At 38.1% G+C, this 22,433-nt stretch overlaps 2 protein-coding genes, 1 long non-coding RNA gene and 1 pseudogene across 6 annotated transcripts; 2 read left to right on the forward strand and 2 right to left on the reverse strand.

The window, feature by feature from the left end:
• Positions 1 to 1,198: 1,198 nt before the first annotated feature.
• On the forward strand, positions 1,199 to 2,275 carry LOC108810571 (uncharacterized). Its single transcript, XR_001943131.2, has 3 exons — positions 1,199 to 1,452; positions 1,778 to 2,019; positions 2,104 to 2,275. It is a non-coding gene; the product is annotated as an uncharacterized LOC108810571 (long non-coding RNA).
• Positions 2,276 to 3,465: 1,190 nt separating this feature from the next.
• On the reverse strand, positions 3,466 to 5,067 carry LOC108809676 (transcription factor MYBC1). The gene has a single exon (XM_018581835.2). The coding sequence runs from the start codon at positions 4,687 to 4,689 to the stop codon at positions 3,751 to 3,753; it is 939 nt and encodes a 312-aa protein (XP_018437337.1). The 5' UTR covers positions 4,690 to 5,067; the 3' UTR covers positions 3,466 to 3,750.
• Positions 5,068 to 13,278: 8,211 nt separating this feature from the next.
• Positions 13,279 to 14,665, reverse strand: LOC108807561 (putative F-box/FBD/LRR-repeat protein At3g49480; annotated as a pseudogene).
• Positions 14,666 to 17,414: 2,749 nt separating this feature from the next.
• On the forward strand, positions 17,415 to 21,668 carry LOC108806966 (alpha-L-arabinofuranosidase 1). 4 transcript variants are annotated; one of them, XM_018579189.2, is made up of 14 exons: positions 17,415 to 17,724; positions 18,048 to 18,273; positions 18,377 to 18,431; positions 18,792 to 18,994; positions 19,079 to 19,200; positions 19,275 to 19,428; positions 19,510 to 19,579; positions 19,659 to 19,804; positions 19,883 to 20,126; positions 20,217 to 20,335; positions 20,426 to 20,497; positions 20,693 to 20,796; positions 20,872 to 21,121; positions 21,243 to 21,668. In XM_018579189.2, the coding sequence occupies exons 2-14, from the start codon at positions 18,079 to 18,081 to the stop codon at positions 21,531 to 21,533; spliced, it is 2,025 nt and encodes a 674-aa protein (XP_018434691.1). In that variant the 5' UTR covers positions 17,415 to 17,724; positions 18,048 to 18,078; the 3' UTR covers positions 21,534 to 21,668. The 4 variants fall into 4 exon arrangements, with proteins under 4 accessions (XP_018434691.1, XP_018434692.1, XP_018434693.1 ...); XM_018579190.2 differs by having other exon boundaries at positions 17,416 to 17,578; XM_018579191.2 differs by having other exon boundaries at positions 17,416 to 17,574.
• Positions 21,669 to 22,433: the final 765 nt, after the last annotated feature.

A 22,433-nucleotide genomic window follows, 5' to 3' on the forward strand; every position in this document is an offset into this window, starting at 1 on the left:
ATAAAGGGCCCAAAGCTTTTTATTTTCTACATCTATACTATTAAAGTACAAGCATGTTTTGGATTTTTACTCTTTTTACCCTTATCGAAGAACCTTTCTTTTGTATTCATTAAGGGTATTCTGGACATTCTGCGCCAGTTTCTTCTTAATTATTTTTTGGTTTGTCATTAATCACTGGTTTCCTAATTTAATTTCGGCCTGCGATTATTTTTTTGTTTGATACTGCATCGATTATTTCCATGTTTGATACTATTATTAACCACCAGTTTCTAATTCTAAAATTATTAATTTTGACAACAATCATTATCATTTAGAACGATTTTGAAAACTATAAATATATTTTAAAAAAATTTCCAACTTATGATCACCAAATTTATCTTATCATTAGAAAAAATCACAATATTAAAAATACCGGGTTACAAACCGGTAATTCGTTCAACCGCAGGTCCGAGTCGGGTTTCAAAACACCGATCAAAACTATAAAACTGTTATATTGATTTATATTTAAAATATCTAATTCAAAACTAAAAACTTAAAAATACATGTACAATATAGTTTTAACCGAACATAAACCCGGATATAAAACACATATATGAGACGGATTATATAAATGCATATACAAGACGGATTATATAAATGTGATTATATAAAATTTTCACCAAACATAAACCCGCGCTTTGAAAGCGCGGGTCAAAATCTAGTTTCTTTGCTTAAAAGACCTACACTTTTTACATTTGCCTTGGGTTCTAACTCTTTTTGAAACAGACCTGAGGAAGACAACACAATCAGAATTAGAGTAAAAGGCCCTAAACTTAATATTTGCCTAATGATGTTACAGCTTTTGAAAGTTAGTTTACTGAATCAATTAACAATCACCTTTAAAAAATATTTTATATAGTTAGACAAATGTCTTCATAACCAGTATTGGTCCTGACAAAAAAAGACCACAAGCAAATTTTTTAAAATTGGCCTCTATTATAAATTTTGTATTTTTTTCCTAAAAGAACTGATTTATGCAAGAATTTTTTTTTTGTTAGCTGGAATGGGGTTAAACTGTTATTAGTATATCATACGATTCCACCAAATTAATCTCTACAAACCCCACTACTATGGTAACATTAAAAACACACACACACTATATAGTCCACAAACTCCGCGCGCGCGCACACAAAAATATAAACGAAGCAGCATCTTTTAAAAAAAAAATAGTATTATTCCCACTTGATTGCGATAGAGAGAACAATAAAGGTAAAGAAGGTCTTTTCATCTTCCTTCTTCCTCACCATCCTCTCTCTCTCTCAGAATGCTCATCATCAGAAACAATCTCCTTTTCTATCCTCTGATACGTCTTTCTCTTCTAATCTATGGCCGCCGCCTCTGTGACAGAGAAGGAAGCTACGGTGGATCCTTTTCTAGTCGAAGCTCTCCAGAATCCTCGTCACCGTCTCACCAGTTAGTCACTTCTCTCCCCAAACCCCCCACCATTCAATTTCACTTTCTCCAACGCTTGTATCCATCTGATCTCGCCCAATCATCACCTTTCTAGGGTTTGTTTGAATTAGGGTAGGAATTTGAGAATTAGGGTTTTCTAGATCCACGACTATGAACTCATTCCTAAATCAGAATCTGTTACTCGTTAAGCTTGAATCATCAAAACTTTGTTTTATTTTCAAAATTGTTTACTTTCTATATCTGGAAAGTTTCTAACTTTAGATCATGGTTGATGGGTTGATAGTAAAGTTGACTTCTTTTTTTTGCTTTATGTGTGTGTTTATAGTTTTGCGGATGGAGCTGGACATTCAAAAGTTCTTCCAAAACCCTTCCCAGCTTCACTTCGAGTTCCCAGTTTCACGATGGGGGTTTCTTGCAGATGCCAAGAGGTCATCAAGCTAATCTACACTACGGGCATCCGGCTATGAGTCCCTTTATTAATAGCCCGGTGGGTTATACACCGTGACCTAGCTCACCAGTTATGAACTATGCGCAGTCGTTGCACGGTCCAGACGCACATCTTTTCAGGTAGCTCACACTAGGCTGCTGTTGTTGTTTTGGCCATTTTGATTATGACTCATCTCCGTTGCTTACTCTTCTTTTACTCTGCAGGCATCCCTCTGCAAGCAATCCCTGATGACTAAGTAGTGTTCTGAGTACATCAATGTCTGTATGAAGAAAAAAGAAACAGATTGTATAGATGTTAGCCTTTAGGAGCTCTCTGTTCTGTTCCAAACAATTGGCTGCTTCTTTCTTATATAACAAAACATCTACTCTCTCTCTTTATTTATGTTTCTTTAATTGCATCATTATCGAATTATGAATGAACTCTAGACCTCTTAAACCTACCTTTGATGATGGGGTTTCCTCTTGTGAAGTTAACCAACTGGTTCTTGACTGAGACTTTTTGTATAAAAGGTTCTCATGTGGTCGTCAGTGTGCACGTTCTATTGTTTTTGTTTGTTTTGCTTACATATGAATGTGAGGTGGTGAAGACTTGGAAGGTCCTTTTCTAAGAAAGAAGACGACTAGTTTCACAAAGTTCCCAAACGAATAATCAGTCACTCGTACTCTTTTGACCTTTTTTTTTGAAAACACACTCTTTTGACCTATGGTCTCATATCACACACGATCCGACTTTGGATCATCAGTAATTAATTTTAGTTTAAGCTTGGATTAGACCTGGATTTTGGATCAACAATTACTCTGGATTAAGGATTTGATTAATATTGGATTTTGGACTTATGGAAGAAGAAAACAATCGATAAATATAAAATTAACTTTTAATATCTTTGACTTTGGTTTGGTCCGTAAACGAGTTTTTAGATAATTTAGTCAAAACTAATTTCTAGTCAGAAAATTGGGTAGTATAATGTAAAAGAAACACACACCCTTTATGTGAATAAATTTGATATAAGCGGTTAACGAGTCCAACAAGTTTTATGGAGAAAAAAACAATAACATTTATAATTATATACTTTTTATTAGTTTAAAAGCAAAAATACAAAGGATGGGGCCTGACATGGTGAGACAAGATCAGGACATGCCAGCTATGATCCCACCACCACTGCTTTAAAATCATTCCCCTCCTAAATAATTGAACTTTCAATATAGAAGCAACAAAAATATATAACTATAGACATATTTCTACTGGTTTTGGTCACTTCAATGATTCCAAAGACATAATATGCATATATTAAACTTTTATAATTGGTAGTGTAGTCAATAAGTTTGGGGTATGATTAAGGAGGAAGTGAGAGCATCAGATCCTGGATTCTGATTCTGCCTCCCATTGTCTCTTTTCGCCGATCGGTTGCTTCATGCCATTTGTACATTGTACTATTGCATCCATGGCTCATTATTATTGGTCAATCACACAAATCCAATTAACACTAACAGTAAATAGTTTACTATATTCAGGTTATATCACAAGATTCTTGATTCTTGTAATCTAAAACTTACAGATGAGGCAAAGGGTATGAATAGTTTTAGTATGCTGCATTATAAAATGAGAGACAAAGAACATTTTCCAAACTAAGATAGATATATTTTCCCAACCTTGAGTGTATCCATAAAAATGTACAAGAACTCATCTTTACAAGAATACACTCAAGGTTGCAACAATGTTAACAGATAAAGACTGCATAAAAACTTGTATCAATGTTCTTGAAAGACTACACTTTGAACATAGAAAGGATTCACAAATTGGATTGTCCCAAAAGTGTGATCAACAATGGCTTACATTGATCAGAAGTGTGTTTAATCGTCTCGAGTGGGGAATAAAGTCAAGACTGTTCTTCCTCCATTAGCGTTTGCAGATTCCAAATCCTCAACGTAATTACCAACCGGACTATGCAACGACGGTGTCGACATTCTCTGAAGTGTCTGCTGCTGCTGCTGCGTTTGCCTCGCCAAGAACGACTGATCGAACTTCCCATTACCGAACTGCCCGTTCGTTGTCGGAGAGCCGAAATGCGCTGCCGCGATCTGACGGTGGTGAAACTGAGGCGGTTGCAGGTGAGCATTAGCCGCGGCCGCTGCTGCCACCGCAGCCATCTGCTGCTGCTGTTGAAGCGTCGCGATCGGGACGAAAGACGGCATGTAATGGTCCGAACTCGGAACACGGTTCGGGTGCAAGAAATGAGCCGGCACGGGAGAGCTAGCGAAGAGCCGATCCGTCGCCGGATCCGACCCGCCTCCTCCTCCTCCGGAAGACAGCCCCTGCATCCTCTTGAGGTAAAGCCTGTACTTCTGCAGGTGGCTCGCGACGTTCTCCCTGGTCAGCCCGTCGACGCTCATGAGCTGCATAATCGTCTTGGGGACGGCGTTCTTGATCCCGAGATGCGCCACCGCGTCCACGAAGCGTTTGTGCAGCTGCGGGGTCCACACGAGACGTGGCCTTTTCAGGGTCCTCGCCGGCTCGTCGCCGGCGGCGGTGGCTCCGGAGCCTAGATCCGCCGAGTCCGTCGCGAATTCGGCGGAGGAGTTGGCTTGCGATGACGGAAGCTGCTGCGGCGGGGGAGTGGATTGGCGGTGGTGGTGGTGGTGGTGAGGTTGGCCGGAGTTTCCGGGGAGTCTGATGTCGAAGGCGAGGGCGAGATCGGGAGAGATGAGGGATTGGGATAAGGGTATTAGATCCTCTGGTGATGGGAGCTCTTCTTCCCATCTTGTGAACCAGTCTGTTTCGTCTTCTCTCATTTTCTCCGGCGAATTTTTCCCGGAAAATTTACAGAGCGAGAAAGGACAAAACTTTTTTCCCGGAAAATTACAAATTGAGAAAATCACAGAGTAAAGCTTCAGACTTTTTCGACCATCTGGATGAGATAATCAAAATTGGATCTTGAGAGAAAAAAAAGGACAAAACTTTTTTTTCCCGGAAAGTTACAAATGGAGAAAATGAGTAAAGGTGTAGACTTTTTTTTGTTCACTCGAAGAAGAGGAAGGAAAGAGAGTGGGAATCTGAGAAGGAGATGATGATGATTGAGAGAGATGAAGAGAAGTTCGAGGTGGATCTTCTTTTTTCTTTCTCAGCTTTTCATCTTGAAGTTTTTTTTTTATATGATGATAGAGATGTACTTACCAAATCTACAATTATTTTTGTCCTTTTATTACATGGTTTTCTGGAGATTCCCAATCATGTTACAAAACTCGAACCGACGCTTACCTCAGCGCGTGGCGTCCAAACATCTTGTTGATTCTATTCCTTATTTAACATCTAGAAATTATTTTTCATTTTGAATTTATCAAAAACTTATGAAGTTTAAGATAATTGGATTTAAAATCTCAAACCTGGAAAGTTTATGAATAAACTACAAAATTTTAACGTATCTGTAAAATGAGATGATGAAAAAATAATTATGTTTGTGAGCAAGATGATGAAATAGACTTAGCAAATAGAAAACGTGCAAATTGTTTATATTATTATATATAAGTTAATGATTAACTAAACTAATACTGTTAGCATGTCGCTGTCAAAAAAGTAATTATGTTGATTGAGAAACTCCAAGGCAATTAAATTGCATTCACTTGCAAGCAAATACAAACCATTAGATGATGTGAATTTGGTCATGTGAATATAATAAGATGAAACTTACATCAAAACGTCATTCTAGTCTTTATATAGTTATGAATGTAAACATTTGTTTTAACTTAATTTAAGTTACATGTAGTAACTAGGGGTCTATGATGGAATCATAATCTTATCCTGATGCACGGTCTCTCTCTCTCTCTCCCTCTGCTTCAAGCTTCAAATTAGCTTAAGTTCAAATTCAAGATCACATTAGAAGATTCCAGTCTTTTAGCTAAGTTTTCTTGTGAAAACATGTGGTGTCTTGGTGAAACTCATTTATTTGTATATGGTATATTTGCGTGTTGTGTCCAAAGAAAAAGCTCGATTTGTGTCTGTTTTGAAAACCGGAAGCAAACTGATCATACAAACAGTTCCAGAGAAGTAGGCAAATAATATTAGAATATGTTGTTGCCTTTCCAAGACTTCTAAATTAATCAAAATCTTTTTTTTTTTTGAGCAAACGCAACTTTCATTTCTACTAAAGAGTTTAGACCCCAAGGTTGGGAGTCATTACAGACATAGCTAAAGCAGATTTCGCCACAGAATCCGCTTCAGCATTGAAGTTACGGGAAATAAAATTAAAGGAAATTACATCAAAGAAGTTTAAGAAGTGATAGATATCAAACATGATACCGAACAGTTCAGGTTGTGTCCCTCCCTTCTTCAAGAGCTTGATCAAGGAAAGGGAATCGGATAGAACTGCCAGGGATCGGACGTTTGAATAGACAGCAAGCGCAACCGCTCGGTGGACAGCAATGGCCTCAGCCATTAACGCTGATGAAACATGGTCATGGGCTTCTGAAACAGTGGGGAGATTTCGATCATTAGCTCCCGAGAAGACTACTCCCACACCGCATCCTCCAGATGTAACATCCCAAGCTGCATCTACTTTACACACGAGTATCGCAGGTGGGAACGTCGGAGGGGGGCGTAGTGAAACAGAGTGATGATGATCCGGTGGCAGCGAGTTCAGTGATGGATCTTTACTTCCTGCTTGAGCATCATTCCATTCTTTAGCATCTTTAATACTTTTAAGCACAATCTCCTGTGCAGTGAATACTCTGTTCTCAAACACCAACTTATTTCTTGCTTTCCACAAGTTCCAGATTACCCAGGGCCATAGGGGAGCGTTTAAACCAATTGGTGGCAGGGGCACAAAGTTCTTCCCCTGTTTGATGAGTTCAGCCGCAGTAACAACGGAGCCTGATGGTCGATGTGTAGTTGGTAGGAGACTCCATACCTCCTCTGCTATAGGACAATTGAGAAAAACGTGCAGGTCATCTTCATGGATGCCGCATTTCTTGCAATTGAAGCTCTGCACTCCCCTTCTCTCTAGATTAGCGCTGACCGGAATAGCTTTTCTTGCAACTTTCCACAGAAAGTCCTTCACCTTGGGGCTCGTTTTGATGTTCCATATGTCTCTCAGCCAATTTACTGGCTCATTAGACTCCAGGGTTGTGTTATCTGCAGTCATACCCAAACCATATCCAGTTTTAGTGGTATATTCACCTGATTTTTCTCTGAGCCAGATAACTGTATCCGGGGACTGTATCGAACTCGTTTTTATACGCAAAATATGGTCCTCATACTGAGGTAAGATCCTTCTGATTTCTTCAAGATTCCACTTGTTTGTGAGAGGGCACAGGAGGTCTTTAACCTTCAAGGACTGATCTGAGCAACTCGACGGTCCTATCGGTCGTAATGGAGCTTCAAAAGAGAGCCATGGATCATCCCATATCCTAATTGTCTCTCCATCCCCCACTGCCCAGCTGATGCCCTTTTTGAGTATTTCCCTTCCTGCTAGAATACTCTTCCATCCATGAGAGGCTGAGGCCGGGATTGGAGCATCTAGAAAGAGCTGGTCTCTAGAGTACTTTCCCAAGAGAACCCGGGACAGAAGAGACTGTGGATCCTTGATCAAGCGCCAACCTATTTTAGCAAGCAAGGCATCATTAAAGGTTTCAATATCCCGGAATCCGAGTCCTCCTGCATACTTAGGGAGTGCCATAGTGTCCCACGATACCCAACACATTTTCTTTTTCTCCGGATTTGCATCCCACCAAAACCTCGTAAGGAGCGACTGAATTTGTCTACAGAGAGACACAGGGAGTTTAAAACAAGACATAGCGTAGCAGGGCATGGCAGCAAGGACCGATTTGAGCATAACTTGTTTCCCCGCTCCGGAGAGAAACCTCGCTGTCCAGCTATGTGCCTTTTGCCTAATCCTGTCCAAGATAGATGCAAAGATATCGCGTTTCCTGCGTCCAAACTGCTCCGGTAATCCAAGATATTTGCCAATACCTCCCTCCATAGAGATCTCCATCATTTCCTTAACTCGTGCCCGAGTGGCAGCAGGAGTTTTGGCCGAGAAAGTAATGGCTGACTTTTGGGGATTAATCTTCTGTCCCGACACTGCTTCGTAAGTAGCCAGAATCTGTAATAAAGCCGAGACACAAGATGGTTTTGATTTGCAGAAAAACATCGTGTCATCGGCGAAGAGGAGGTGATTGATTGCTGGACTTGCGCGAGCTACTCTAACTCCTGGTAGGGATCCATCGGCTTGACCCTTTGCACATAACGCCGATAACACTTCTGTGCATAATATGAAGATATACGGGGACAGCGGATCTCCTTGCCTAAGCCCGCGAGAAGGTACCACCGAACCCTGAGGCGCTCCATTGATTAGAAAAGAGTAAGACACCGATTCTATGCAACTCATTATCCAGGAGATCCACACCCCATCAAACCCGAGCATGCTAAGGATCTCTCTTACGAAACCCCACTCAATCCTGTCATAAGCTTTACTCATGTCTGTTTTCACAGCCATGGAACATCTCTTCTTTGCCTCTGATGTTCTCAAATAGTGGAGAGTTTCGTGAGTGATTAGAACGTTATCTGAGATCGCTCTACCCGAAACAAAAGCTGACTGCGTGTTGGAGATGAGAAGAGGAAGAAGCGGCTTCAGTCTCCTGGTAAGAATTTTTGCAATGATTTTGTAGTGAGTGTTGCATAAAGCTATCGGCCTGTACTCCGCAACAGATCGAGCTCCTGTCACCTTCGAGATTAGCCTAATGTGAGTCTCGTTTTGCCTCGGGTGTAGCTGGTTTGTAGTGAAAAACATCCTGATATCTTTAATAACATCCGCTTTCACTGTATGCCAGTAGGCTTGATAGAAGGTGGCCGAGAAACCATCTGGCCCTGGCGCCTTGTTCCCGTTGATAGACTTAACAGCCTCCCAAATTTCCGAATCACTCGGTATAGCGGTAAGCATTACATTCATCTCAGGAGTAACCTTCTTAGAGAGCAGGCCCTGAATTTGTGAGAAGGAGGTGTTGCCGTTTGATGTAAAAATCTGAGTGAAATAAGAAGAGATCACTCGAGTTATATCAGCTTCTTCATAAACGGCACCACCCTGAGAGTCTTCTAGCACTGGAATGTAATTAATGATCCTCCTGGTTCTTGTTGCAGCATGGTAGAAGCCAGTATTTCTATCTCCTTTCTTGAGCCATTGGATGCGGCTTCGCTGCTGCCAGAATTGTTCCTCAGCTAAGTATGCACGCCTTAGTTCCGAGTTAAGTTTTTCGATGAGAGTAACATCAGGGCTAGCGCTAGACAAAGCTATCTCCAGTGCGTCTTGATTCCGCTTGATGCTCACATTACTCTGTTCTTGTTGATCCTTAACCCACTGTATGATTCTTCTCCTACACGTATTCAACTTTGCTATAACAGAATCAAGCGGGGAAGAGTTCCATGCTTCATCAATCAACTGTGTAATCTCCTCCTGTTCTGTTAGTGCTCTGTTGAAACGGAACATGCCTCTCTTTTTGGTTCTGTTTGAGTTGAAATAAGACAGCAATGGCCTATGATCAGATCCCTCAAACCGCAAGTATCGGCACCTCCCCATTGGGAAAGCTTCTGCCCACGCACAGTTCCCCATCGAGCGATCTAGTCTAGATCGTATGAAGTGCGTATACCTGTTTCCTCGCCATGAAAGCTGCTCGCCAGTATGTTTTAAATCCCACAACCCATTCTGAGCCACAAAAGATCGAAAAGCAGTGAAAGATCCCTCCGGTCGCGTTGGTCCGCCGCACTTCTCAGTATTGTTGAGGATGTCATTAAAATCTCCGGTGATCAGCCACGGGTCATCCCGATTCTGTCCAACAGCATTTAGTTTATTCCAGAAATCTGCTCTATTTTCCACTGCCGGAGCTCCATAAATGAAAGAGACAAAGGAGGTGATTCCTTTGTACACTATCCTTGTGTCGATGAGATTGGGAGAGGATTCAAGGATAGTAATCTCAGTATCGTCATTCCACATCAGAGATAAGCCACCACTAAGACCGATAGGTGGAACTGAAAAATAATGGGAGTAGCGGAGAGCTTGAAGCTTATTATTAATGAACTCATCATCATTCTTTGTTTCCATAAAAAACATTACATTAGGAGCCATATGCTTATGGATCTCCTTAATTCGCCGGATTGTCTGGACACTCCCAAGTCCTTGACAATTCCAGCTGAGGATGACTAAGGAAGAGAGTTTTGATGGGGCCGAAAATCCACCCCACCTCTGGTCATGCCCGGTATTATCACCGTAGTCGGCTGTCCATTCTTCTTTCTCTGAGTACTAGTTCCTACATTACTGGTCCCAACCTTATTACAAGGTAAATTGTTGTCTTTGTCCACTGTGAGCTTCCTTCTAGTTGAAGTAGCTGCTCGGACCATAGACTGTTTCTTTAAGCTGGGGACTTGGAGGGGGCTTCTTACCACACGTTTCTGTGTTTTGGTAATTCGTCTCTTTGTTGCAGTTTTGCTCAGGGCAGCAACTGGTATGGCTCCTCTCCTATTTGAATGCACTTGAGCGTCTGAGCTTGTTCCAAGCCGAAGGGTAGCAGGGATCCTGTCCGTTGGGGATTGTTCTTCTCTGGTAGCTTGATCAATGATCATGTTATCAACAGCTCTACTCTCATCCAGTTGTAATCGTCCTGATTCAAAGCTAGGCGTCTTTCTGATCTGTTCCCTTGAAGCATTTGACTCTGATAGTCGTTCCAGTGCTGATCTACGCTCCTTAGAGCCAGATTTTGTGCCTGCTCGATCCGAAGATGGGCCCAAACGTTCCTTTAGAGTTCGAGTTGGAGTGACCTCTTGCACGGGGATTCTTGGAGGAGGTCTGGCATTTAACGGGTTACTTCCTCTGGTCTCTAGTCCCTCTGTTTGTCCACCTTGGTTTTGATGTGGTGTGGATGAGCCCGAACTAAGTCTGCTTCGATCAACTACTCGATACTGCAGAGAAGGAGCATTGCTTTTATAGTAAGCAGAATTTGATCGAGCAGTTCGAGAGAGAATAGAGTGTTCACGGCCCTGATCATCCCTTCTAGCATGATATCTTCCAGACTCTGTTCTGTGTCCTCCTCTCCTTTGTTGGGTATAGCTATCATCAGCTGATCTTAAAGATGAACGAGCGTCAGTAGGCCTACTGTAACCTCTCCTATCGTCATGACGTTTCTTCTCCGCTTCTATCCTCTGTAATGCAATGCTCTGCGTAATTCCCAGCTTTCTTTCTTTAGGAGGTGGAGCATTTGCTGGGCGTTGAGGACAGTCTGATTCCTCGTGAAAAAGGGAGAAACATGTAAAGCAATGTTTCTCTATCTTAATGTACTCAAACTCAACTCCCGTAACTTCATCAGATGGAAGCTCAATCTCCATCGTCATCGTTAGAGGTTGGAGACCATTAACTTCCACCCATATTTTTGCTTCCTTTTCATCCCTGAGTGAGCATTTTCCAAGCTCTCTTCCAATAGTCAGAATGGTCTTCTCCGACCAGAAGTGTAGGGGAATGCCGTGAATGCGAACATTGAAGGAGATGTTCGATGGGAAGTTGTCTGAGACAGTGGGCTTCCATTTCTCCAGTAGGAGCATCCATCGTTTATAGTGATAGGGACCCTTCTCCAGGACCTGTGTTAGTTCCTGTTCTGTCTCAAATTTGATGAATTTGTCCAAACCAAGAGCTCTTCCAACAATTCTCCCTTCCAGGTTCCATACCTGAGCCATAAAGTCAATTACAGCTCTGGGTTTCTGCACTGAGGTGTTTGTTAGTCTCCCAATAAGTGTGAGCCTGTTGGCTTCGATCAGATCCTCATTGTCATTAGCTGGTATGCGCACCGGAGGCTTCTTCTGGGGGAGTTCAGGTGGCGCTTGCCATTTCTCTTTCTCAACCCTGCTGTATCGTCTTGACATTGTCAGGTTAACAGGAGGAGATGAGGCTTTATATCACGTGAGTAGTGGAGCCAAAGTAAGAGAACTTTCTCTTGATTTACTTTTACTTGGAAACAACTAATTAAAGGTTATACCAACCAAATCCCTGCAGTTAAAGCTCCTTAACTCCTGTCACGGTAGTAAATGTTGTTGGGATAACTGTCTGTGACTTCCTTTACAGAGAAGTGTTGAAACTGTAGTCAGATACAAGGTTATAACAACCCAAAGAGCTTCTTTTCCCCATTCTCATCCAAACGAGCAGGAGAGCCCGACGACAGAGGAGCAAGCCATTATAATCTGGCGATGGTGAGATAGGTATAAGACCGGCACAGGTGAGCCTGGCTGACCCGCCGACGGTGTCGGGGGCTGAACCCGGGAAAGCTTCAGTCAGATACGGTGGTCGGCTGGTGAGACTTCCTATTACCCGCTGGTTACTTCTAAAGTTGGTAAACTTTTGAAAAAGTTTTAGATCTTGCAGAGAATAAACGGCTAAAAAGGGGGATAAACGTGCGAAACCAGCAGCAAACAGAGAAAGAACCAACGGTTAAAGACCTTTCTCTAGAATAGTGCCTGAGAGCAAAATCGCATGAGAGAGAATGCACCTTTCTATCTTCGCATCCATGCGCAAATTAATCAAGATCTAGGAGATGATAGTTGGCATGTAAAATACGATGAATCAATAGAAGGAAACCAGAACGAAACTAGTTTCTCCTTCTTCTTGCTCATTCTCCTATCAAATCTCCATCGTGATTGAGTAGAGAACATAAGCTGAGATGATGCTGAAACCCTATACAAAGATTCTAAGTCCTCATATGGCGGGATGATCGTGATTCTCATCGTCTTTAAACTTGCGTTTGTGAGAATGTAAGCCTTCTTCCTCCAATATGCCTTGCACTCAAATATTTCGAGATGGGACAACAAGCATTCCGGCACAGAGGTGGATAGTAAGCTGTATAGTCCTGAGAACCAAAGAGGAAGAAGTAAAAAACCAAACACATTTGTACTTTAATGAAAAACCCTCACTTGTTTAAGGAAGGTACTTATTGTTCCGGCTTCTACTGACATCTTTAAAGATCTTTTTCTCTAGAACAGATCAATAAATGAAACCCTATGAGATCAGGTCTTAACCCTAGCTACACCCTTCTGCTACTCCTTATCGTCAGTGGTAGTTGTGAGAAAGAAAAAAGTGTACCAGATGGCTTGAGATTTTGGGGTCCATTGTTTTGTGAGATATTATTTGCATATATTATAAAAGAAAATTTGAACATGAAAAATAAGGAAGGAGTTTGCGAGATGGCAAGAGACTGGGTTAGTGTTTAGTGTCCTTGGGTTAATGTTTTCAAAACTTCCTGATCATTACTATAGGTTATGAAAGTATGTAGTTTCTTTTTTAACATGGCTTGTCTGGTTTCTGAGTTGAGTACAATCCTATCCAAGTAATGTAATGTAACCGTAACTAAAACAGGTCAAAAAATAACATTATGTTCTGCTAGTGATCTCCATTTAAATATAACAGAAAACAAAAGCTGAGAAGATACTGAAACCCTTGATATTGATTTTAACTCCTCCATTATCATCTCTTTCTCATCATCAAGGTAGTAAGATAACATGGAGATTCCTGCTGTCTTCAAATACTTGGAATTTTCAAGGATATAAGTCAAGAGAAGCATCTCTTGTCTTGCCCCTCCAAATTCTTTCCATTCAAAAATCTCGAGAGGAGACAACAAGCATCCTGGAACAGAACGTTGAGGAGGGAGATCTCGGCAGTCATCTATATCATCCTGAAAAGCAGCAAGAAGTATGTATATATATATTATAAACACATTTAATTTAGTAACGAAACTTGCTTGAGAGAGTGAGTAAGGTACTTACAGAACTGATCATAAGAACTTTAAGTTTAGGAGAGTTGTGAAGCAGCAGCATAACTGATTCTACCCAATAGTCTGATCCACATGGACTTAGCTTACACTCTATCAGTTGAGAGAAGTTGATGGCACTACAGAATACATCCTGAAAACAATTTCAAAGAATCAACATATATAAGTAGATGCATCAATATGACCACAAAACGAGAGAGGGAACTTACCGTTGCATTGAACAAAGTCATGTTGAGAAACAAGACAGAGGAAAGAGATCTCAAGAAAAGTTCATTGGGGTGAGAAGTAACGAGTACACTGGCCATGGCAAGGCTAGGATTCATACACTCAATCAAGCAATCGTCTCTAGAACAATCATTGATTTGAAAATACTTCAACTGTGGGGTATCTATAATCAAAGACCCACCACCGCCAAAAAGATTATATAAACTAACGTTTTCAAAGAAGGCACTTTCACACTAAACTTTATCACATTGTCATCCATATTTCGGTCCACAATCAGAGTTTGGAGAACATGACAACTTGACAAAAGCCTAAAAAGCGAATCCTCGTCCTTATACACCACTTTGAGAAGCTCCAGCTTTATAAGCGACGGGAGGAAAGCTTGAAAAGGAACATCTACAAGAATCTTACTTGCGAGAGTCAATTCCTTGAGCGTATTGCAAGTGTAAAGTCTCTTAGGCAAACTTATAGGCTTTGCTGAACATTCTAAATTGAATCTTGAACCGAGTTTAAAGCTCTATCTCTTGTATGTATCACTGTAAACGAGTTTAGGCAACAACATCCAGACATAACGCCATGGTTTTGACAAAATCGAGGTAGCCATTGCATCTTTAGAAGGAAGAAGCGACAATATTTGCACAAGTAAAGCATCGGGTAAAGCACTAATCATGTCTTCGCAAATATTTTCATTAATTTCTAGACAAGTTGCAGCGTCTTCTTCAAGCATGTTTAAGATCTCTACTCACGAGCAAACCTAGGTAAACTTGACGATGAAGAAAAAATAGAGAAAACCTCGTGTTGTCGTTAAAAGTTAATCATACATGCTATTTATATTAAACAAATGTAAGATTAACATTATCATAATAATTAATTGGAATTTATCCTATTCTATCTTATCAAATAACAAAATCTTTATCCTAATAGGACTTTTTAAAAAGAGTATTAATTGGCCTAGATTTCATAGGATACAAATGTGAAACTAAAACATCCTATCGTTCTAGGGCATTCATCATTTAGTATCGGGGTTTTCTTAAATCAGGTTTAGCCCATGTTTCTCTATTTTATTTGTATTTCAAAGTATAATAGAACCTCTGTAAATTAATAATATTAGGATTTTAAAATTTTATTAAGTTATAGAGATATTAATTTACAAAATTTTCTTTTTTTATATTTTCTATTTTTTTATAAGATAATTAATATTTGATTTTACCATATATACATTATTTAAATTTTAAAAATTTGACATTCATATTGTTTTATTATCTTATTTGGTGTATATTTTTATGTTTCATAGAATTGTTATGTATTTTTCGATATAATTTTGCTAAATATTATCAAAATATATTGAAATATTAAGAAAAATAGATGTATTTTCATTGTAAATATAAAAACCAACATTATAATTTTTAGTTTGTACTTATATAAAAAATTTATATTGATAGATTATTAATTTATGATTTTAATGGGACTTTATATTTACATGGGAGTTTTAAAATTAAATATTATTATCTTATTATTTTACATTTTTATCATACTTTACACCGGCCCAAATTACAACCGGCGAAATTTATTAATTTATAGAGATTAATAATTTATCAAATATTAATATATGAATACTTAACACATTCATCTTTTTTTTTGTTCAACACTTAACACATTCATCTATATATTTCTTTTTGAGGCGACTCAACAGTAGATTCTTCTAGGGTTTCTAAACGGTACCCTAGACAAGGTGCTTATATATATGAATACATACGTATACTTAACACATTCATCTACAGAAATGGGTTCTTAAGAGAAATAACACGTTTTCTCGGTATTTTTTTGTCTATGTTTTTGCTTATATATGAATACATACGTATACTTAACACATTCATCTACAGAAATGGGTTTTTAAGAGAAATAACACGTTTTCTCGGTATTTTTTTTGTCTATATTTTTTTAAAAAACAATGAATATGCTCAATGGCAGATCTAGAAAATATAATGAGCGAGAGCAAAAAGAATGAGAAGGGGCAAACCGTTGTTTGAACCTTGGTTCAGTGGGTGCAAATAATAGATTTTTACTAACTAAACTGCAACACACATATAAGCTTTGGTTTTTCTAGTTTATCTTAATTTTATACTTTAAATCTTGTGAATCTAACTTTGTTTAAAATTTTATTTTGTTAATCTTCTTTATCTATCTTCTAATCTCTTGATTATACATGAATCCATCATAGGTTTTGATGCTTTCATTGAAATTTTAAATTCCAGGGAACAAGAAGAATATCATTTGTTTAAGTTGTTACCCTTCCACTTGATGTTATTATTATCTTTTTGCTAGTTCATCATTAATTTACATCCCCATTGCTATCTGAGAAGAAAGCAAGAACTGAGATAATGCAGCGACGAAGAAGACTAATATATTAATTTTTTGTAAATTTGTCTGAGTGAGATGTAAAAAGTTACAAACCGTAAAAACTCTATAAATTAGTATTGTTGAAACTTTACTATTTTATTAATTAGTAGAGTTATTATTTTACAAGAGTTTCTTTTCTTAGAATATTTTATTCTAGAATATAATTTTTTATAAATATGAAAATGGTGTGTTTTACCGTATATACATTAATTAAATTTTAAAAATAATTTTTTCATATTTTTAATCATATTATTTGATATATACAAAATATGCCTCCTAGAATTTAAATGTGATTTCAGATATAGTTTTAATAAATATTATGAAAGTGAAGTTTTATTAAGAAAATATATAAATAGTTTCATTGTGAATATGAAATATATAATACAATTTTTTGTACATAATAAAAATATTTATATGTAAATTATTGATTTATGATTTTGATGGAATTATAAGTCTATAAAATTCTAAAAAATAATCATGTTACTGTTTTATCGATTGTGTTATATTATGAATCGACTCGTACTGAAAAAATATTAATTAATTGTGTATTAATATATCGATTATTAGTTCACAAAAGTTTTTACTGTAATTGATATTAAGAACTTTTTTTTTATAATAAGAACTTTTAGTATAAGAGCATTATGAAGAAAAAGCATAGAAGGGTTCCAACAAACATTCTGAGTAATATGAACAACAAAGATGCAGCTTAAAATTGAATGAAACTGAACACAATCAATGATACCCACTTTCCTACATCTGAATCAAGCATTCTAGTACACGTGCTTTGTGGAGCCTGCAAAGACTTGGAAAAAGTTTTTGAGTTACATTGCATTTTTTTATATATTCCAAATGTAGACAAAGTACTTTCAAATTATAAAATTTACAAACTACAAAGTTATATCATTTTTAATACGTGTGGAAAAAAACAAAAAAAAAGTTCATTTTTAATACGTGTGGGAAAAAAAAACAAAAAAGTAACTTTTATTTTGTTAGTTGACATGAATTTATTTATAATCCTATGAACCTTTACCAAAGAAACATATCATCCCCACTGAAAGCCATTGATCTAGGGGGGACAGTTTGATGGGAGATCTAATCATTATCCAAAAATATTAAAAGAAAAATACAAACTTTATCCATAAGAAAAGAGAAAGCGATGAGAGCGAGCAGGTGGAAAGGTTCGAGTAGCCGTCGCTATAAGTTCTAACCGAACATCCACCTACCTTCTTCCACGAAAACAAGCAATCTCCATCAAACGTGAAAGCAAGTTTTCCTTAGATTTTTTTTTGTGCTTCTCTTACTCTTAAGCAATATCTCTCGACCAGACATTCTTATACTTCCACTCCTCTTCTGTCTGTTCCTTCACTCATCTCTTCTTGTCTCAACCAACCCCTTGTCTTTCTTGATTTCCAGGTTCTGTTTCCATCTCTTGTTAATTCTCTGTTTTTGTAATATGGTTCTAATTAGTTACTGCTGCTTATCAAACCGGATAAAGGCTCTAACTTTATGACTAATTAAGATCTGAAATTGGAGCAAATTGAGTTTCTTTTTTTTTTCTGTCTCTAAAGAAGCCAATTTTTGATTCAGTTTCTGTAAAGCTTAAGTCTTTGAGCTGCCTCTAATAAAATATTTTAATATAAAAACTTAAATATTTGTTTTTGCGATTAGCTTATGTTGAATCCATTCATGGCTTGAGCAGAGTAAGATTCAACCTTTCTATAAATGTTCTCTTACAGGATACACTAGATTGATTTGCATGTGGTGAATATGGATACGGAGTCATGGAAGTTCCTCAGAAGTGTTTGCATACTTTCTTTCCTCCTCGGCACTTGCTTTGTCTATCAAAGCCTTCGTGTTGTCGTCGCTCAAGAAGACACAAAACCAGCAGTGACTTTGCAAGTAAACGCTTCTAATGGAGCTGGAAGACTCATCCCTGAAACTCTTTTCGGAATTTTCTTCGAGGTTTGCTAACTTTACTAATGCCTCCAACAGTTCTCTGCTATAACAATATGGTTTAGACTTGAGTTTTTCTTAATGTTCTATGGTTCTTCAAATCATTATGCAGGAGATAAACCATGCTGGTGCTGGTGGATTATGGGCCGAGCTTGTTAGCAACAGAGGTTAGAATCGTGAAATGCCATGGAAACCAATCATTTTTGTTAAGCTTCAGTTAGGCATGCGGTTCGGATAGTTCAGGTTTACAGTTAGTTTGGTTCAACATAAATCTTACTGAAGTAACTTGGAAATAGAGTTTGGTTCGGTATTCGGTTAGTTTGGGTTTTTGAAAATCCTACCGAAGTTCTTTTATTTCGTTTAGATTTTGGTTTAATACTATCAAACTTTTGAATAAATTTGGTTAGTTCGGTTCAGGTTTTTGGTATGGTTTTGGTATAATATTTGTTTAAAGAAGAAAACCGAAATAACCGATTACCAAACTAAACCGAAAACCTAAGCAAAAAGATTTGGTGTACACTGTACAGGGTTTGAAGCTGGTGGACAGAACACACCATCTAATATATGGCCTTGGTCCATTGTTGGTGATCATTCATCTATATATGTAGCAACAGACCGTTCATCTTGCTTTGAACGTAATAAAATCGCTTTGAGAATGGATGTGCTCTGTGATAGCAATGGTTGTCCATCAGGAGGTGTTGGAGTTTATAACCCTGGTTACTGGGGCATGGTGAGTCTCTCTATAATGAAAACTTTACTTCTTGGTGTCAAGATTATGAGTTAAGTTGTTCATTTTTTTTTCTCATTTTCTTAGAATATTGAAGAAGGAAAAAAGTATAAAGTGGCTCTTTATGTGCGCTCCACTGGTGATATCGATCTGTCTGTGTCCTTGACTAGCTCTAATGGATCGCTGACTCTCGCTTCTGAAAAAATCACGTGAGTAACACTTTTTCAGAGTCTTAACTTTCAGATTCTGTTTTTGTTTTGATTGTCTATGTGTTTCAATGTAGAGCGTCTGCTTCCGATGTTTCGAAATGGACTAAGAAGGAGGTTCTTCTGGAGGCAAAAGTGACAGATCATGGTGCAAGACTCCAGTTAACAACAACCAAGAAAGGTTCTATATGGATTGATCAAGTCTCGGCCATGCCGGTGGATACTTATAAGGTTTTTTTCTGATGAGATTTTGCTAGTAGAGAAAAAAAATATACAAAATGTTCTCAAATCTCTTTTGGATTTTGGTTGCAGGGACATGGCTTTAGAAACGATCTTTACCAGATGATGGCCGGTATAAAACCCCGTTTCATCCGTTTCCCAGGTAAATATATAAGAAGACTAGTAGACAGCACGTCAAGTTATGTTTACTCACTCACTATGGCTCTTTTGTGTACTTTTAGGTGGTTGTTTTGTGGAGGGTGAATGGTTGAGCAATGCTTTCCGCTGGAAAGAAACCGTTGGACCTTGGGAAGAGAGACCTGGACATTTTGGTGATGTTTGGAAGTATTGGACCGATGATGGCCTTGGCCACTTTGAGTTCTTTCAAGTGAGACTTCTTCTTCTTTTTATGGATATGTAATGATTCCCTAAGCTCTAATCAAATGTTGAATGAACATTCTTGTAGTTGGCAGAAGACATTGGAGCAGCCCCAATATGGGTGTTTAACAACGGTATTAGTCACAACGATGAAGTTGAAACTGCTAGTATCATGCCCTTTGTTCAGGAAGCACTTGATGGTATTGAGTTTGCTAGGGGAGATGCTAACTCTACATGGGGATCGGTTCGAGCTGCAATGGGACGTCAAGAGCCTTTTGAGTTGAAGTATGTTGCTATTGGGAACGAGGATTGTGGAAAGACTTACTACAGAGGTGGTTTCTTTTGCTCATTTTCTCTATCTATACTCACATTTTGACTTAAGCGTGTTTTGATATACTAAACTGAGATTTGCAACTGTACAGGAAACTATATAGTGTTCTATGATGCTATCAAAAAGGCTTATCCAGATATCAAGATCATCTCTAACTGTGATGGATCTTCTCGTCCGCTTGACCATCCTGCCGATTACTATGATTTCCACGTAAAAAAACTCGTTCTCTTGACAGTAACTTTCATGTTTTTCTATGTGTGTTACTGTCTGAAATAAAAGTGTTTTCCTTTTTTGTCACAGATTTACACTTCTGCTAGCAATTTGTTTTCCATGTATCATCAGTTTGACCGCACTTCGCGTAAGGGTCCAAAGGTGCGGTAATAGATTATTCCAAATTTTCAAGAAATCGTTAGGACGCCTAGACCGATCTTTTGAACTCTTAGGCCCAATTTTTATTAAAGAAATTTGTTCGATTTGCTGTCTAAACCGATTTTTAGAACACTCATTATTCAAAAGAAAGACAAATAGAAGCTTTCCAGTGTCTCACTGGTGGGACTATGTTTGCAGGCGTTTGTCAGTGAATACGCTGTGACTGGAAAAGATGCTGGTAAAGGAAGCCTTCTCGCCGCTCTTGCAGAAGCTGCCTTTCTCATTGGTCTTGAAAAGAACAGGTTTTGAATCATAACTGAAAAAAGCACCAGATGATTTTTAAAAAAAAAACATATTTGATGGTTTCTTTGTTGCAGTGACATTGTGGAAATGGCAAGCTACGCACCACTCTTTGTGAACACAAACGACAGAAGGTGGAACCCTGATGCAATAGTCTTCAACTCATCTCATCTATACGGAACACCTAGCTACTGGGTCCAACGGTTCTTCGCAGAGTCAAGCGGATCAACTCTTCTCACTTCAACACTCAAAGGAAACTCTTCTTCTTCTCTCGTCGCATCTGCAATCTCATTCAAAAGCAATGGACAAGATTACGTGCGCATCAAGGTAAACGAAAAACCTCTGATTCTTTTGTAAAAAAAAAAAAGAAAAAATATGTGTTTAACTTCTCATTTTTATTTATTTATTTATTTATGCTAAAATTTGGTCATTTTTATTTACTTTGTAGGCTGTAAACTTTGGAGCTACCTCGGTGAATCTGAAGGTGTTGGTTACAGGATTGGATCCAAACGTTATGAAAGTGTCTGGATCGAATAAGACAGTACTCACATCTAGCAATGTGATGGATGAGAACTCCTTCGCACAGCCAGAGAAGGTTGCGCCACACGAAAGCTTGCTGGAGATGGCTGAGGAGGATCTTACCGTTGTTCTCCCGCCGCACTCGTTCTCTTCGTTTGATTTGTTGAAGGAGACTGCGGAGATAAGAATGACGGTTTCTGATTCTTCTTCCACTGTGTGAAAGGAAGAGAGAAACGATGATGACAAGGAGTATATTAACTTCATGTCGTATAAGTCTCTTGTGGTTAACATGTTAGTTGCGTACGTCGTGTGTATAAATGATAGTAGTTTGGTGAATAAAATTACTTTAATTTAATCATGAGTATAAATCTTGCCTTTAGGTAACTTGATACGCAAGAGTAATGTAACATGACGGTACATGGGTAGTAGATTATCAGTGAACCGATAGTTTCTTGAGCATAGAAGACGACGACGCGTGAATGTTGTATGGGCCAAGATACTTCCTTTGTTGGACTTTGAAGCCTAGCAAATATGTGCGTTCCCTAATTTCGTTTGCACAGAAGAAGACGACGTATGAATGTTTTTTTAACCTTTGCAGCGTAGGAAACAAACATCGATCTTATTCTAAATCTGGTTTGGTTAGGGAATGTATTCGCCGATTTTAAACCAAGTAGAAATTAGTTTGGTATTCGGTCGTACGTATTTGTCTTTGTCATGTTCCCAAGTCTAGTAGATAAAACATGTACTCCTACTCCAAAACGTATTTATTGTTTTAAGACAATGTGCAACTATTAAGAAAAATATTTGAAATTTGAAAATATCATCTGAATATAACTTTAATTTTTTTTTTCTTAAAAAGGCTTTCGGTTTTTTAAAATTATTTAACTAGTTACAAAGTTGAATACAAAATATTATGACTATACAGTTTTAGATAAAATTAAAGATTACCAAAACTATGAAAACATCTTTACATATTATAAGTTTATAATTCTTAAAAAAGTTTGACATTTGGAAATAAAATAGTATATTATTGGGAAGTTTACTAGAAAGAGGCAAATTACTTCAGTAATTACTAGAATAAATCTTAAAAGTTTAAAATTACTAAATTATTTTTTATGGT

Source organism: Raphanus sativus, chromosome 6 (assembly GCF_000801105.2).
Source record: "Raphanus sativus cultivar WK10039 chromosome 6, ASM80110v3, whole genome shotgun sequence".
Classification (NCBI taxonomy): Eukaryota; Viridiplantae; Streptophyta; class Magnoliopsida; order Brassicales; family Brassicaceae; genus Raphanus; species Raphanus sativus.